Here is a 17,509-nt window from a genome sequence, read left to right as displayed (position 1 = left end):
AGCGCGGAGCGAGGTGCGGTTTGCCTGCCGTGCTTTCGGCCGCTACCTGGCCGTAGCGGGATCCCCGCCGCCGGCACTGGGTCACCGTGTGGCTCTCTGGCTGCCGCCCTGCCGATCCAGGCAGCCTCCAAGTAGCATTTGCTACGCCAAGGAAACTTTCGTGAGGAAGAGGAAGACCTTCTGAGCGCTGATTGCCAAGTCACGCATTTTGATGCGTTTTGCGTTTTGCTGGGGCACGCTGAGCTGGAAGCGACAGCAGATCCATCGGTTTGGCCGTCCACAGCTTCGTTATGAACGTGCTGCCTCAGCGTCCGCGCTGCAGACACCAACCGTCCTTGCAGAAATAGGAGGAGGGGTAAAAAGTTTCTCTCCTTCCTTTTTTATGGGCAAGGAAGTGAAATATCCGTAGTGTTCTCATTAACCTCACAGAATGGTAAAACACGGGTGCACACATTTTGTTATCTGGCTAATGTGTAATTGCGATGTTGTTATCTGGCTGCTCGTAACTATATCTGGAATATTCTGACAATTTAAAAAAAGTCATTAATATTTTAAAACAGGAATAGTGAGGAACCTAAATCTTACATCTTCTTTGTTTTCAAATTTACCTTATTTGCTGTTGAATTATACTGATATTTTTTTCCTCTGTTCCTCACCTGGCTATCTCATCTGTTAAGAACAGAGGCTGTATTTGGAATTGCACATATTTCATGCAGAAGGTGAAGGGGCAAATAATAAAAAAGCAAGTATATGGAGTGCTGTAGCATATAAGCTTATGAATAATAGCTCAGGCTGAGATTCCTTTTTTTTTCAAAAAAAGGAGCAAAACCGAAAAGGTGGGAATTCTGTCATGCAATTTAAACTGTAAATCTGTATTTTTACTAACTTGATACCTTTTATTTCCTCTCTGTAGGAATGGAGGACAAGAAATTGATTTCTGCAACAGATACACATTATTCTAGTGTGCTCCTTCAGTCTTTGAATGAACAACGTGGCCATGGACTTTTTTGTGATGTTACTGTCATTGTAGAGGACCGGAAATTTCGAGCTCACAGAAACATCCTTTCTGCCTCAAGCACATATTTTCACCAGCTTTTCTCAGTGGCTGGGCAAGTAGTAGAATTGAGCTTTGTAAGAGCAGAGATTTTTGCAGAAATACTTAACTATATTTATAGCTCCAAAATAATCCGTGTTCGATCAGATTTGCTTGATGAACTGATTAAATCAGGGCAACTTTTGGGAGTTAAATTCATAGCTGATCTGGGTGTACTGCCATCAGAAGGAAAAAGCATGCCAAGTGAGGCCAAAGATAGTGCTTCAGAAACTGTAACTTCTAGCCCAGGTCAAAAGGATGCTCAAACACAAGTACCTGCAACACGGCAAGAGAGTCGAGAGGTAACAGGTGGGATGCCGGTTATAACAGAATCATTCTCCTTGCATGGCATACAGTATGAGACTACAAAAATTACAGTAAGTGATTCAGATGATGATGATGATGTCATCTTTTGCTCCGAGATTGTTCCCCCAAAAGAATGTATTAAAGATACCAATGCTGCAACCCAGAACCAGCCTTGCCCAAGTGCTCCTGGAGTTTCTGACCAAAAATCAGGTGGCAGTGGTGGCTCTCCTCTTCTGACCAACACCACAGCAACGCAAAAACTCACTTCATCCGCCAATCAACCAAGTCCAAACCAAACACAGTCAAGTGCCGAATCACCTGTCGCTTCGACACCACAGCATTTGACTCCCGATATCATTTTGCTAAACCAGGCTCCACTCAATTCATCACCCAGTGTCAGCTCCTCACATCAAACAAATGTGCCCCCTACAATTAATTTGCTTGAGGAGAATCAGCAGCCATCTAAGAAAGATTCTGTAACTGAAGTGGACACAACTGCAGTTGATGATGATGAGGAAGATGTTGAAGATGATGATGAAATCATTAGCTCTTCTAGTCCTGGTTCAGTCAGCAGTAACTCTTTGGTTCAGCAACCTTCTACACCCAAAGTAGCACCCTCTGAAGGTTCAGGTGTACAGAAAAAACAAGTTGTTACATTTTCACAAGAGCCATCTTCTAAACCTGGAGAATTCAAAATAAAAATCTCAGATGTTCTTACTGGAAACAACAAGGAATTTAATGCAGGTATAGCATCAAAACATGTGGCAGAAGGGCAGAAAATCATAACCTTAGATACAGCAACTGAAATAGAAGGCTTATCCACAGGTTGTAAGGTTTATGCAAATATTGGTGAGGATACATATGACATAGTCATTCCTGTGAAGGATGATCCTGAGGAAGGAGAGACCAAACTCGATGAAACACCCAGAACATCTGGCGATGATTCTCCAAGCAGGAAACGCATGAAAGTAAAGCATGATGACCACTACGAGCTCATAGTGGATGGAAGGGTCTACTACATTTGTATTGTATGTAAAAGATCATACGTATGTCTGACAAGTTTACGGAGACATTTTAATGTTCATTCCTGGGAGAAGAAGTATCCGTGTCGATACTGTGACAAAGTTTTCCCTCTGGCAGAATACCGTACAAAGCATGAAATTCACCACACTGGGGAGCGAAGGTACCAGTGCTTGACATGTGGCAAGTCCTTCATCAACTATCAAGTTATGGCCTCGCACATAAGATCAGTTCACAGTCAAGACCCTTCTGGAGATGCCAAGCTTTATCGTTTGCATCCTTGCAGGTCTCTGCAGATCAGACAATATGCATACATTACTGATCGCTCCAGCAGTATACCTGTAATAAACGAGGATGGAATTGTTTATCATGTTGACGCAGGAAAGGATGGTGCTGAAGGAACAACGTCTAATCCTCCAGCGAAACAAATGACCTGGGATGATATTTTCATTCCGCAAGGAAATGAAGCAATTTTTAAACAAAATCCATCAGAGGGAAGTACTGAATTTGAGTTTGTAATACCAGAGTCTTACTGAGATGCATTAAATGCTGGGGGACAAAAGCTTCAGTAGAGAAAAACTGCAGCTGTTTTCAATTAACTGTTAAAATCATTGTAAAACAAATTGTTAAAGTGAAAATAAGTTAACTTGTTCTGCCAAGCCATCAAATGGTAATGCTCAGATGGATTAGCTGCAAGTAATTTGTAGGAGAAATTCATCTGAAAGTTTACTTGAATACAGAGTAAGACATTTCCAAGGAGCTGGCAGTGTTTTCTAGTACATTAATTTTGATCAAAACATAGGGCTTTGTAGCTTGAAAAGGTACAGTTTCTTCTAAAGAACTAGAAAAAAAAGGCTTCTAAAGTAATTGAGGTATTTCCTGTACCCACATTTATTATGTAAACCCTTTCTTTCATGTTAGCACTTTAATGTTTAATTGTGTTTAGACATTAACCATGACAACAATAAGACAATAAGATTTTTCACTGTAGTCTATTGAATATGGAAATCCCACAGCTCGTGGTCTTTCTGTGAACAATGCTTTACTGCAAGGGTCCAAAATAACTGATCCAATAGTTTGGAGTAGTGTATTTTTTGAACTAGCATCTTAGTTCTGCTTTTATAATCAATATGAATGAATCAGTTATCTTCATACAAATATTCTTGCCAACAAGAAACATTCAGTTTGGGCTAACTTGAACAAACTTTATTTATACTTGGCAGTATGGTGAGCAGAGAGTATTCAGTGGCTGGGCCATTATATTTTATTCTTTTTGCAGAGGGGAAAAAAACCTAAGCTTAATAGTGAAGAAGTTTAGAACATTTAGGAAGGAGATAATTTCGCATGTTAAAATCTTGGAGAATAATGTTAAGTTTTTTTTACTGCTGGAAAATATGCCTGTAATTTGGAATAAATTGCTGTTCCTTTTTTTGCTCTTTATGAGCAAAATGCTCAGCCTGGTGAATCTGGAGAAATGCTTCAATTTGATATTTAAAAAAGAATCCTTATGATACATTTTCTAGCGGAAGGCTTTGAAATTTACTTCCTAAAACTGAGACGTAATGGAAGTGCTGTATCAGCTCAGCAGTGAGACTACTCTGGATCTTTTATGACTATTTAGCTTGATCTTTAAGTGAAACAGGAATTTGGATATTTCTCCTCCCATTTAAAGGGGGTGCAATCATGAAGAGTAAACCAACAATCAAAAAAATAACCCCCCCATTTCCCATAATATATGGTATAATTTCTGTACATTTCCCATAGCAGAGACATCTATTTTCAATTTATTATATGGCCCCTTTTTTCTTCTTGCAACTGGTACATGTTTAGACACTTAGAAAATAGTTAGTAAAAGTCCAACTTGAACAAGGTATAGTAAATACGAAGAAAAAAAAAATCCAACAACTGTTCACTGGAGTCATAGTTTAGCATTTCAGATTTAGTGACTTACTGAATTTTTGTAAATGGTAATAAGAAAATTGCACAGACGTTTTAGAAATGACTGAGAAAGATTGTTGTGCATAGTACTAGTTAGTTATTGGTAACCTTTCATTACTTAAATTGCAGTTAAAAGGTTTCTCTCCTCTTTTCATGTTTTAAGTAAACATCTTAATCCTATGACCTTCAATCTTAAGGTTTTAGACATCCAGTATTCTTGACAGAAGGCTATTTAAATGTTAAATGATTCAAATGTAGCTTGAGCTATAAAAAAGGGTACCAGAGATCAGTATTTGTAATGATGGGAGAAAAAAAGGAGAATTTGTTTACCTTCTGTATGTAGTACTCAGCACTTATTTTTTTTAGGCAAAGAATGTGATAGACATGGTTATTTTCAGATCATGTTGCAAACTGCTTTGAATATAAAGGGGTATGCTTTCAAATGTTACAGGTTGCCTGTTGTCTGAGATGGCGTTTTGGCACTTAACATAATCCTCACAAGGAATGAATATTCATTGCCTGTATTAGCACAGGTTGCTCTGACTTAACTAGCTGTGTGCTACGTAGAAACTTCTTAGACTTTTTGTCATGAAAAACACAAGGTTTTTTGTTACTGACATTGTGACATATCTGGAATTAAGCGTACATTGCAAAATATACATTCATTAATAATGAAAAATAACAGCTATCGTATTTGCTGCTGATATATTTAAAACTTTAAATTAAACTGTGCCTACTAAAGGTCTCTTTTTGCAGGAAAACTGGAAAATTAGGGCTTTGTAACTGTAATTGTATCTTTGCTAGAAGACTCGTGCTTGCATGTGTCTCAGGGTCTTCAATTTTCCTTGGAAGTGATTTTTGATATCCAAAGTCCAGAGATCATGTAAAGCATTTTTTAATGTCACTTCCAATATTTATTGAGTTGGAACATGTTATATCCCTTCTTTTTAAACTTTTTATGGGGCCATGAGCTTTTGTATTTAGATTTCTGGCTATTGCACTTATAGTTGTTTTTTGTTTTTTGTAAACATTTAATTTCCATTTTAATGATAATTGTTATGTAAATATTAAGAAATTGGCTTTGAGATAATGAAAATAAAAACTGAATCCAAAAAAGCAATTAGCTAAAAATTAAAAACGTCAACAGAGATTGGTAGCAAAGCTAACAATCATTTATATACGTATGAAAACATTACCTGATCTGCTACAAAACATATTAATGACGGCTGCATCCTCACTGTATGGTTTCTTTTGGGATTCATACCACAGCATTCCAGTATATGAATGAAACAAATATTGCGATAACAAAATTGATAGATTACTTATTTATTTTGTACTGTTAAGGCATGCAGTGTATAAAATGATGCAAAAGCTGACAACTGTATGCATTGAACATTGGGTCTACAACTGTTACTATGAATGGTTCTGTGTGAAACACTGATCATTTTTACCAGGTCTCTAATGTATATAATTGTACAGTCTTTCCTTAACACACTTTTTAAAATTGTGTTCTACTTTTCATTGATAAATACTTGATATTAGTTCTTAGAGCTTTCTATGGCAAAAATAAAAGGTTTAATTCTAAAGATGTGTAACATGTTTCTTTTCAATGGCAGTCAACTTTGACAGTCTATTAAAATAGTAATGAGCTCTGACGTTAGGTACTTTTTGCAGCTGAGCACTTTTTTCCGCAAGGAAGTGAATTAGCTGGAAAAATCCACTGCATAAAGTGAACAGAGTTTTGTGATACCTGCTTATTCTCAGAATAGTTGGAGCTGCTGTGGACTAGTCTGTCCAACCACTAATGGGGTTGTAAGTGGCCTAAAAATTAAGAGTAACATGTATAGTGACCAGCAGAATGTATTTCCACTAACTCATTGTTACGGTTCATATTCTTAATTGGGTCGGTAACTGGTTATGACTTGGAATGGTTAAATTCTGTTGAACCTTGACTAACACATAGAAACTTAGGTTACTTCTGATCACAACTAGGGATATGATTATAGGTAGGGAATACAGTTTAATGAGTAACATATACAAATGATATTTTGGATATGTTTAGCTCCCTGGCCCGGGACTTCCACCTACTTCTGCTAACATCAAATAGCAGTTGAGAAGGTCAAGACAAAAATACACCCAAAGTAATACAGTCAACATGAAAGTAAGTAAACGAGACGCGCCAGCGTTAAGCAGAAATTGAGCAGTAAAAATCTGCAGTGGCAGCACTGAATAAAGAAAACCGTGAGATTGTGTTTTGTGGTTGGGGCTAAAGCAGGGCCTCGCTGTTGCAGAGCAGCAGTGCGTGGACCGCCTGGCTGGAGCGAGGTGCCCGCTCTGCGGGGAAGACTGCCGAACTGCGAACTGCGGGGGCAGCTGGGGCTTTGTGAAACACAACTCAGAGCAGCATGTCTTTGTAACTGTTCCTAGGAGAAGCACTGGTTTCCAATATAGCAAATACAGCTTTTTTTTTGATTGTTTTTAATGCATGCCATTATTACACTGAAATTCTGCAACTGCCATTAAAAATGCTTGTAAAAACACAGGAAAGTTGCTAAGATGTAAAATGCTTTTTTTTAAATGTTTACAAAATTTACACAATTTATTTAACTTTGGTAAAGTAATAAAAGGGTAAATGAGTCACAATCTTTATATTCTCATAAGAAATAATGGATAACAGTGCAGAATATTGCATTTACACTAAATGTTTAGTTTTACTCAAGCAGAAGGAAACAGGTCATTGAACAGACACCCTCCCCCCCCCCAGTGTTATTTTAAACGTAAAAATGGAATTGTCCCTTGAATTTAAAGCAGCAATTTAATTTTTGCTTAAAGAGTCCTTAGAATGCCTTAGATTAGATTGATTAGAGAGAAGAAAAAAAGAATTTGTGTAACTTCCTAAGGTTAGTATTTCTGTCAAGTCAAAAACAATGACAAAACCATTTCCTTATTATTTCCTTGCCACTAAGTTGTGCTCCCCTCAGGAATTCTACTCGGCTTCTCACCAGTATGCTGCAAGTCCTGTCCTGTGGTGTCCTCCTGTCCTTCCAGCCCTATTTAATAGACAGGCACAAATAGTTTAGTGTGTGTTTGTCAGAAGTGGGACAGGACTGTTACTTCCAAGATATAGCAATAAAAGGCTTTCTGTTACTAAGAAATTAATGTGCCCTCCAAATTCTAGTTTTTGTGGGGAGATTTATCAAAAGAAGTGTTGCCTATTTTAAATAGCACACAATCTTCTTAACAAGCTCTAACTCAGGCAAACGTAATATAAAAAGGATGAAGTTCTCCTATATTAATTATTTCCAGTACCCAAATTTATAGGCACTGCACTTCAACAATCAAAAAAAAAAAAAAAAGTTACTAGGATGTTCTGCATATGTTACTGCTTTAAATCCTGTGAGTTGTATTACTGTCTCCAGCCATTTATTTGTATTCATTGTTGGAGAAATGTTACACGTTTGCTTCTGGATAAACAGTGTCATCCTTTATTAATACACTGATTTGTATTTGACAGTGGAATGATAAGGTTAACACATAACATAAAGGCTTGCAAATGCACAGGATTAAAAACAGCATTGTAAAGTGTGGGTGTACTTTGAAAAGTGAGATCAGGGACTGCAGTGCTTATTTTTCATTCTGTCAGAATCTCAAATTTGTTAGGATTACAAGTACAGAGATATTGCAATTCAAAATCCAGCTGTTTTTTCCTAGCATGTAAACCATTTTTAGACTCCAAAAGCCACTTAGTTCTTAGGTACCTTTTTGTCTGTATCAAGGTTGAATGTAAATGTAGACATTTAGCATTAGAGTCAACGATCTGATGCAAAGGAAATCAAATCTTCTGGAAATGAGTGAAATACCAATTTTTAGTCCTGAAGTAAGCAGAGTTGAGAATGCTCAGGCTGAGCAGCTCAGATCTGAAAGCTGTCATCTGAAATCACTTCCTGGAGCAGCACCACACTTTACAGGACACCGTGTCACGTAACAAAGCTGACCTCTTTTTGTTACGCAGGATGCATGCAAAATCCGTTCGAATCTAGACCAATCAGCGCAGTCATCAGCTGAAGATTAAATGAAAGTCACAACAATAATTGCAAATTCCTATCAGCTTCATCCTACATTACATGGTATTGAATTTTATCCATGTGAGACTTGCATCCTGGAGAACTAGCAGTGGGAGTTCCCTATGTGCAGCCCATAATATAGCTACAAAAACAGTGCTTATTCAGGATGCTGATTCAATCCATTAAAAAAGTTAAAATTACAGTCTTAAAATAAATTCCCAACCAAATAGAAGGAAAAATAAAGTGTCTTCACTGCATTGTGTTTCAGTGACCTGTGCAGTTCCTGATGCTCTTTATAGCAATACAAGGAAAATTTAGGCAGTGCAACCACCCAAAACGTTTGACTTCAGCATTATTTATACAAGAATTCTGAGGAGGACATCTAACCGCATTTCACCTCCCATCTTAGGAAGCATCCTGAAATAAACCAGATTTCCTATTAATGTTTACCCCTCAAAAAAGCAATATTCCAATTGTCCTGCTCTGATACACATGAAAATATCCCATGACATTACCTCTTTCTGTCAGTAATAGTGCTACAGTTTGAGAAACTGTCCTGGCTCCTACTAGAACCTCCCTGTGTGTGCGCGCAGCCTGCAACCAACAAGCGACCTGAGCTAGGTCCTGCAGCCCCCTCAACAACTGAAAGCCAAAGGTCAAATGAAGCAAGCATCAAGCTGAGCTGTCTGCAAGCGCCATCACCTTAAGCAGGGCAACTATTTGATCCTGGCTACTCTTACCTCAGCTTGGCTCAAGATGGAGCAAGGCAGACCACAATATATCATGTACATTGTATCACTTTATTAAAAAACGAGAACCTCACTGTAGAACACGGAGTCTGGAATTTAGGTCACTCATTACTCATCAACACTGAAACATCAGCAGTATGTCTCCTTCCCCATACCCAGCTGTTAAACCTCTAAAATAAGTCTTGCAGAAAGAGCAGTCCAATCTGGTATCCACATCTGCAATTCTCTTCTTTATCTATCCTCCCGTTCCCTCCCACAGTGAAATATAAATACAAAATGTTCGCAATTATTTCAATGGCAAATATTTCCTTCTTCTTTTCTCCATTCTTTACGGTGTATAAGGTGGTGGCTTTTCAAAAGGTGGAAAATACGGTGGTGAATAACGAGGCGGTGCATTAGAGGACCACATATAGCTGGGAGATGGTGACACTGACTGAGGGTCATCTGAAAGGCCAGAAGGAGTAGAAGCTGGAAACACACTGGAATGCTGCAGGGAGAAAGCAAGATGACTGTTGTCAACATCACATTTGAAGAAGAGCCTTAAAAGCATTAGGTTTTGCTTAATTTAAAAGGACAGTGGTAAATCAATACTTCATTTCCAAGCAGTAAAATTTTATTAACATTTCAAGATTCAATTCTGGAAAACATATGCACATACAAATAAGTTTACAAATATCTTGCTGTATTTGAGGTAAGCACAGTCTGTAGGTAACAGTTTTGCACACGATTCCTTACACTTCTGCTGTTTACCTGCTGCATTTCATAGAGGCTGGACAATTGAATGCAGATTAGTTTCACATCTTGGGTTTCACATATCAGCCTGTGGCAACAATGATTAAGCTGCAGATAATTTATTTTTGTACCACCTTTTCTCTTTATCACTAATTTAAAAAAATGCAAGTTAACGACAACAAAATAATGTATTCCTTCAGTTAGCAAAAACCTTCAAAAGACGGAGAAATAAAATTTGTGTATGCCTGAAAATTAATGTCAGCTCTCCGAAATATCTTCGCTATCAAAAACACCCTAGGTCTGAAGTCTTAAGCCATACGACACCGGCGCTATCAGAAACCTGTGAACACGTTGTACGCTGTCCAGAAATAGGCCAGACTAACGAACTCTGCATACATAAGGAGACAGGGCCTCATTCACTCCTCTGACCGCTCCAGCTGTATTTTCACTCCTGACGATCAGCCGCCCAAGCCACGGCGCGCTCCCCGCTGCGGCACGCGGCCGCGCCGAGGGGCCGCCTGCGGAACGGCGTCTGGAAGGCACTCGGTCCCACCGCCGGCCCCGCTCGGCCAGTGAAGGCCTGGCTTGGTCACGTCGGAGTCCAACAGAAAGCCTTAGAAATCGTCCTCGCTCCCATTTAGATAACAGCAGCCTTCCCTCATCCCCCAACTCCCGCCAAGCCCCGTCGCCGAGAGCCTCCAGACAGCGAGGGCGTCTGGAACGGTATCGCCGCAGCGGGCTCAGCTTTCGACAGCAGTTAGCGAACGCAGCCTTGGGTTTGAAACGCTACAAGGCACCCGTGTGTCGCTGCCTAGCAACAGCCGCGAGCCTTTGCCGAGAGCCGGCTTTGTCGCCGCGGCAGAGCAGGCCACACTTGCTTTGGCTTCGGATGGCAGCCGGGTTTATTAATGAAGCTGGCCGCGGGAAAGGCTGCGCCCGAATTCTTCTCTTACCAAAGGGAATAAAAGGCAGAAGAGGCCACTGCTGTGATGAAGCCACTCACCCGAATTCACTTTGCAGTGCCAAACTTCGCTCACTACCTGCAGAAGTCAAAATGTTCGAGGACCAAAACCTTTTCAGCTGATTGTCCCCTGGCCACCAAACCACGCAGACGGAGCAAGAAATAATATACGGGCCACTACGTTCACCAGAACCACCTGCCACGTCCCGGTCTAGGCCCACTGGAAAGGCTTGCTGCCTTCGGCACCACGAACGGTTCTGTTCAGCGAGGTGCCACGTCATCAGCCACGAGAATCCAGGTACCGCACAAACACTAACGGTGTGCGACTCTTTTTCCAACACCAGCCGGCTTGTGTGCCTCCAAACCCACACGGTTGGCTCTGTCACTTTGAAGTTGTGTGAAAGCAAAGATTTTGCACAAGCACAAATATTCCTAGAAATTCTGGAGTTTTTCAGTTTTTTTGTTTTCCCCTGGGACAGATGAGTAGAATGACTGGGGAGCAGTGTGAACTGGCTAAGCTCTTGCAAGAGGGAATGCAACCTTTAAAAGGTTGGTTCCACTCAATAAGACACGGGAAGCAACACATGAGAAGGTGGTCAGGGTGGTTCAGACATTGCTAAGATCACAGAGTAAGGCTAAGAGAAGAGTTTCCCTTCCAGAGGCCTCTGTGTCAGCACTCAGAGCACAACCCCCATCTAGGAGTTGGCTAAGTTGAGGAGTTTAGCCAGCTGAGACCAAGGTCAGCTCCTTTGCCGATAAGAGCTGTTGTGAAGACAGCTAAATGCAAGGGCTGGTGTTCCTTGCCCTTGGGAATTGCTTTTACACTCAAGCATTACTGCTGGCCCCCACCTGTGTTAACCATCAGGGAGCGGTGAGGCCCAGCAGCTCCACAAGAGAAGGTGAGCTGGGAGCAGAGTACAATAAGGCAACAAGCAGCGACACCGCCAACAAGGAGTTGAGATGCAGAGCGGCAAGTTTGGGTCAAGATCAGGGCCAGAGTCAGGGGTCAGGGTCAGACACAGTCCACTGATCACCCAGCAAGTTCATAGTAATGATGCAAGTCTGAGGTTAGGCCAGGAAACCAAGCTGGTAGGTCCAGGTCAGGGTCAGACTCATGGAGGCAGGACCAAGCACAGATGTAGCTGCTGCGCAGCTACAATGCAGTGCATGTGGGGACCAGCAGTGAAGCTCAGCTTAAAAGCAGTTCCCAAGAGCAAGGAATGGCAAGTGCTTTCTTCTACCTTTCTTCACAACAGCTGTTACCAGCAAAGACTCTGCCCTTGGACTCAGGCAGCTACAGCCTCTAACTGCGCCAACATCAAAGGCGGGGGGAGGGGGGGAATTCTCTGTGCCCCGACACTCAGCTAACGCTTTCATGCAGGCCTTCATGCTTCCTGGAGCATCAGTAGGGCTCAGACTGCAACTGGCTTTGAAAGTGGGAGTTGGCTACTTTAAATTTTGATTACCTTGCATTACACCCAGCTTTTGTGCCAATTCCTAAGCCCAAACCTGTCTGTTACCACTGTAGAGAGAGGAGAGAGAGTCAACTACCTTTTATCCGGCCAGCTGAGATATAAGCACTAGGGGAGCCCTAGTAGTCCGTTTAGTTGAAAAGCAGAGCAGATCCACTCATGCTGAGCTCTCTGCTGGTTCAGTACAGACAAACTCAGAGTTAAACAGTGGTTATTATCAGCTGAGTGTCTGACAAGAGAGCTTAGCAGTAGAGCTTGTTTTGGTACACTCTATGGTTGGCCTCTTTGTAACTGTATAAAGTTATACAACACACTTGATAGTCCCTATCAAAGATAGGTCACGAACCTGTATAAACAAGTCCTGGAAATTCTGACATTGGAAATGTTCAAACCTTCCCAGGAGACCCTGACAACAGTGTTGTCCTGAGCCACTATCAGTGAAGACAGAAAGGTTTAGATCCAAGTTACCCATAGGGCATGGCTCTGAGGAAGGAGCTTATTACTTCACAGCTCTGTGGTTATTAGAGATCTTTCAGCTGATGTCCAAGAATCTCCAGCCATGATGGTTGTAAAGAAAAGGTATGATGTGTTAAATCACTGTTACCACCATAACATCCACCTGGCAGAAAAGCTGATGTAGGAACTTGCCATCTGCTTCAAAAAGCAAAATCTCAGAAGCTGACAGCAAAGTTCAAATCACACTGTTTCTAACTGCACTGCTCCATAACTCAGATGAGAAAGGTGTGAATTACAGTTGAGGTTAGATTTGCAGGTTGCTACTGGATCTTTTCTTAGACCAGCTGAAGTATGTGGAAAAAACAGAACTTTTCAATCACATACATGTCTTCAGAAACTCAAAGACCCTGGTTCCAAAAGCTTGTCTGTCTCTCAGACACAGCAGCAGAGCAGTTGGTCTCAAAGAAACTAGAACCTGAACATCTTGCTTTGTCTCTGCCCTCAGAGTGCCATGGGTACCACAAGCACTTCCTATTTTTAATGTGGCCTCTACCAGTGAATGACAAGGAAGGCAGGTGGCATATTCTGTTGCCTCCTCCTCAGAGATGAGCTCTCAGGAAAACATTTTCTTAGTAAGAGGGAATGCAGCCAAGGATCAGTGGCTAGTAGGAAAGATTTGGTATTCTCTGCACGAACAGAAGAATTAGCTATGTAAACGACAAGGGAAGTTAGCCCCCTGGAATCTGCAGACCAGGCTACGCTTAACCCTGTAGCTAAATAAGAAAACAACCTGCATTGTTCCATACCTGAAAGTCGTATGCGGAATAAGGAGGCAGATGAGGAGTGCTGTGGTAGTAGGTGTTGTAAGATGTCACCTGTGGCCTTGAATAGTAAGATACTGAAGGATGTGCATTTTCAACCGTACAGTTCAGTGTAGGAAGGGAGGGAGTCTGTCAAAACAAAAAGAGAATCTGAGCTTGCTAAACAGGACCTCTTCAGAGTCACAGAAAACTGACAGCTGAATGAAAGCAGAAATGATTTAAAAGAGCAGTGTGTTTCTTTAGGGCCCAATTCTGCTGAATTAACAACGGGCAATCCAGTCTCCCCTTAGGCAGCAGGCAAGTCCTGAGGTCATTTATTCTTTAGCCATCCGTTGTTCCCTTTTAGACTCCCCAGAACAAGCCTGGCAATAGCCCACTGCATGCTAGTACTGAAACAAAATGACTGTTTATAGAGTGAATTTTCAAAAATAGCAGAAGGAAACAATTGATTTTGATTACTCTGTTATTTACTGAATTTTGAGATCAGCATATTTCAACTCCTTTTGAATACAGACACTTCTGTCCACCTTTTTGCAGTTTCACAGGCTATCTGGTGTGGACCAAATCTCAAAGAACACAATGTACTGCTGGAAACATGTCTCCTATTTTGTTTGGGAAGATTTTGGTAGGTTTGAAAAAAGGGTAGAAAAGCTCAGAATTATGAAATAAGGCACATTTGCCAAAGAGCCCAGATTTTATTTGTAAGAAAAATATATTATCAGGACAACAAATGTCCTTTTCTGGGCATCTTATTTCTTATTATTCCAAATGAGTCAAAGGGAACTGACTGGAAACCCAAAACTTGTCTATTGAATACTCAATTTTCCCCTGGATTTGTCCTCTGCTGAACAAAAACGTATGGAAGGTAACAGACAGTCTGGCTGAGTGAGAGTATTTCAAAACTCATGTTGTCAGTACAGCATTTCTTTCATCATCCGAAGCTTGAAATCACTTATCTGGTTTCAGCCCCAGTTCAATTCCTCAGATTTTGCACCATGAGGAAACTAGATGGAGAGTTTCAGCCAAACAGGGCTGTTTAAGAATACTATAAAACTCAGAACTCTACCACTGCTATAAAATCATCAACTCATGAGCACCCACCACTGCCAGTCATTTTCTTTCAAAAGGTCAATGCCATGAAAAGGAAGATCAATTTTTAAGAAACAGCTCATTTTTAATCCCGGCATTGCCAACACCTCTGAGAAAATTCCTTTTGAAAATGCAATTTCCCATTTCTATTCATCTTTCCTAATTGTGTTCAGGTGCTGACATCAGATCAGAAAACTGAATCATTTTCACTTTCTCCTTACAGTTACTTCATGTCCTTCTTCCTGGCCTGATTGCAGTGATGCATAAATGATTTACTTTGAAATACCAAAAGCTGTTTTCATGATTCCTCTTTAAAAAAAACAAAAACAAAAAACAAAAAACAACTAATTTGCCTAATTTGTTTCCTTTAATGTACAGAGAAACTGGTACCATCTTACCATGTCTTTAAAGCCTCCAAGTATCGCTGCTGTAATGATCCCTAGAAATAGCCCCACTATGTTCAAAATTGTTGCGGACCAAAGCAAGTGGTAAAGGTGGATGATGTCCTGGCAGCTGCTGACATCAATATATTCATAGTAGCCTCCAGAGATCTCTACTCTGCTGGATTTGGAAACAGTAAAAAAAAAAAAAAAATGCATCACGCAGTAACATCTAAGCAATTGCACTGGACAGTAAAATGCATTCTGTAATTTAGTGATAGCCTGGGCCTAGCTTCTGAGAAAAAGGGATTAAATCCTACTAGATTACATCCTTGAGGCATCTGAGATCTCCTTGCATGACTGTGGTAGAAGAGCTTGATCTGCAAAACAAACTAGTCCTGCAAGCCCTCCAAATGCCAAAATGCTCTCAAGTCTGCATCTGCCTCTTATTTCTATTATCTGAAATCTCCTTAGAGCCAGGCCTTCATCCTAGAGGCTTCCTAAGTGTTTAACAAATCAGTCCGGGAATTATCCAGGGAAACCAGTCCATGTCCAGAGAAACAGCAGCTGTCCCTTAGGGGCACAACACTGGCAGCTTCTTACAGTGACAACAGCAGCCGAGTGCGACAAGAGTACAGGGAAGCACAGCTGGCCTTCTGGTGCAGCAGGACACGGCCACGAAACACGGCCTTCTTGGCCCTCGGTGCTCCCAGTATTCACCCTTTGCAACTCTATAATGGCATGGACTGCAGGACCTTTGGGACCCTGGTAGAGGTTCCTCTGCTCACACTTTTAAACTTTTCCATATGAAGAAAAGAGACAGAGAAACTCAGCTGAATCATATTTAGAAATGAATCATTATTCTGGAATAGGGAGAGTAGTTCTTGCCAATATGTGGGCCAGAGTCTTAAAAGCTGGATTCTTCACTAATGACTTCTCTCTGATTGCCACTTGGGGAAACAGGCTGGCTTTTAGCGTAATATATCAGATGTAGTGGACTACAGCAAATACACCTTAAGAAAACATACATCTCAGGAACAAACAATTCTAAGGGCTTACGAATGACTTATCTCTCAGCTCACATTTGGAGTGAGGCTCAAACCACACAAGACCTTTGAGAAAACTGAGAACAATTGGCTCATATTTAAGGTCAAGAAGTAGGAGCCTGGAAACCAAGAGATCCAGGCTCAGCTCCCCAGCAGACTCCCTGAAAGGCCTGCAGGAACTTGCACCGTTTCACAAGAGCCATTTTCCTTCCGTCATTACTAAATTTCAGTTTCTTTTTTTTTTCTTTTTTTTTGGTATCATTTGTGTAGCACCAGGTAAAATTAAGATTATAACAACTGATGTAAGAGAGGAGAAAGTGAGAGGCAGAACCATGAACCAACCTGATTAACAAAAGAGGATCGATATGGAACAGTTACAAGTATTTCCACTCCTGTAACTTCTCTGTGCATTACTCCCTTCACATAGTAAACAGGAATGTGTTCTGTAAACTGTCCAAGGTAGGTATGAGCTTTACCTCTCTGTAGTGGTTAGCACAGAAATAAAGTCCTACAGGCCAGAAACCATGGATTGCTCTTCTCAGTGCAGCAAACTATCCTGCCCCAGCAGCATTCTTTGATCTACCCTCCACCACAGTCAGTGGTGGGGCCAGTCAAACCAAGTGCTATCAGAGATATTAAGGCTTAAGCAGCCCTAGGCAAAGGACAACACTAAGAAAATCAATTTACTAATTGGCTGCTGACACACATTAGAACCTCCAAATGACATGCTGCAGTGCATGCTCTAAGCTCAGTTAGCTTAGGCACATCAGGCAGATTCAATGATAGTGTGATCACCACGCTGTGGTGTTCTACTGGTAATGACCCTCCCGACATCTCTGCAAAGCACTGGTGCACTTTTCACCCTTTTGTGACCATGAAAGACGTTGACGGGGCAGAGAGGAAACTGATTATGAACACGCAGGTCATAATAATAAGTATCAGTAAGTATCAAGTACAGTAAGTAGTAGCCTGGGGACCTTCCTTCCTGCTACCAGAGGTGGGGGACGATACAGTGATGTAGATGAGGAAGAGTATCCCAGTTTTTATCCCTTCAATCTTCTGAAACAAAATAAACCCCAATGAAATAGTGGTGCCAACAGAGAAGGAAGGTGTTAGAACAAGGGACTCTCAGCAGGGGAAAAGCTGGGGAAAACAACAAGAATAGAAGTACCAGGAACTCCTGCCCTCTTCACCCTTCCAGCTAGGCTGGCCTGTAGCATGCTCACATGCAGTTGGAGTGAATTCAGTGTACTTCATAGACCCCTTTACTCTTACTTTCTCACGCTTTGACTGGGAGTCTTGCAGCAAGCAACCACAATGTAAATCCTCTTCCTACAACAGCTGTTATTAATAAATACTTTGTTTGGGCCTTATCCTGTCCA

The 17,509-nt window shown here is 41.1% G+C and overlaps 2 protein-coding genes across 8 annotated transcripts in view; one reads left to right on the top strand and one right to left on the bottom strand.

The window, feature by feature from the left end:
- The first annotated feature begins 21 nt into the window (after positions 1-21).
- ZBTB33 (zinc finger and BTB domain containing 33) lies at positions 22-5,943 on the top strand. Its single transcript, XM_085319763.1, has 2 exons — positions 22-355; positions 914-5,943. Exon 2 carries the CDS (start codon positions 916-918, stop codon positions 2,953-2,955), a length of 2,040 nt encoding a protein of 679 aa, XP_085175889.1. The 5' UTR covers positions 22-355; positions 914-915; the 3' UTR covers positions 2,956-5,943.
- Positions 5,944-7,814: 1,871 nt separating this feature from the next.
- TMEM255A (transmembrane protein 255A) overlaps positions 7,815-17,509 on the bottom strand; it is a 29,351-nt gene continuing 19,656 nt past the window's right edge. For 6 of the 7 annotated variants that reach the window (XM_085319767.1, XM_085319770.1, XM_085319764.1 and 3 more), the window contains 3 exons: positions 15,100-15,262; positions 13,598-13,741; positions 7,815-9,657 (listed from right to left, as the gene is read on the bottom strand). In XM_085319767.1, the coding sequence (XP_085175893.1) occupies positions 9,499-9,657; positions 13,598-13,741; positions 15,100-15,262 (466 nt within the window). In that variant the 3' untranslated portion in view covers positions 7,815-9,498. The remainder of the gene's footprint in view (positions 9,658-13,597; positions 13,742-15,099; positions 15,263-17,509) is intronic. The other variant, XM_085319765.1, reaches the window with a different exon arrangement.

Source organism: Rhea americana, unplaced genomic scaffold (assembly GCF_003343005.1).
Source record: "Rhea americana isolate MKP2758 unplaced genomic scaffold, rheAme1 scaffold_6, whole genome shotgun sequence".
Lineage (NCBI taxonomy): Eukaryota > Metazoa > Chordata > Aves > Rheiformes > Rheidae > Rhea > Rhea americana.
Note: the sequence above shows the minus strand (reverse complement) of the source record. Positions and strands in the feature narration are given on the sequence as shown.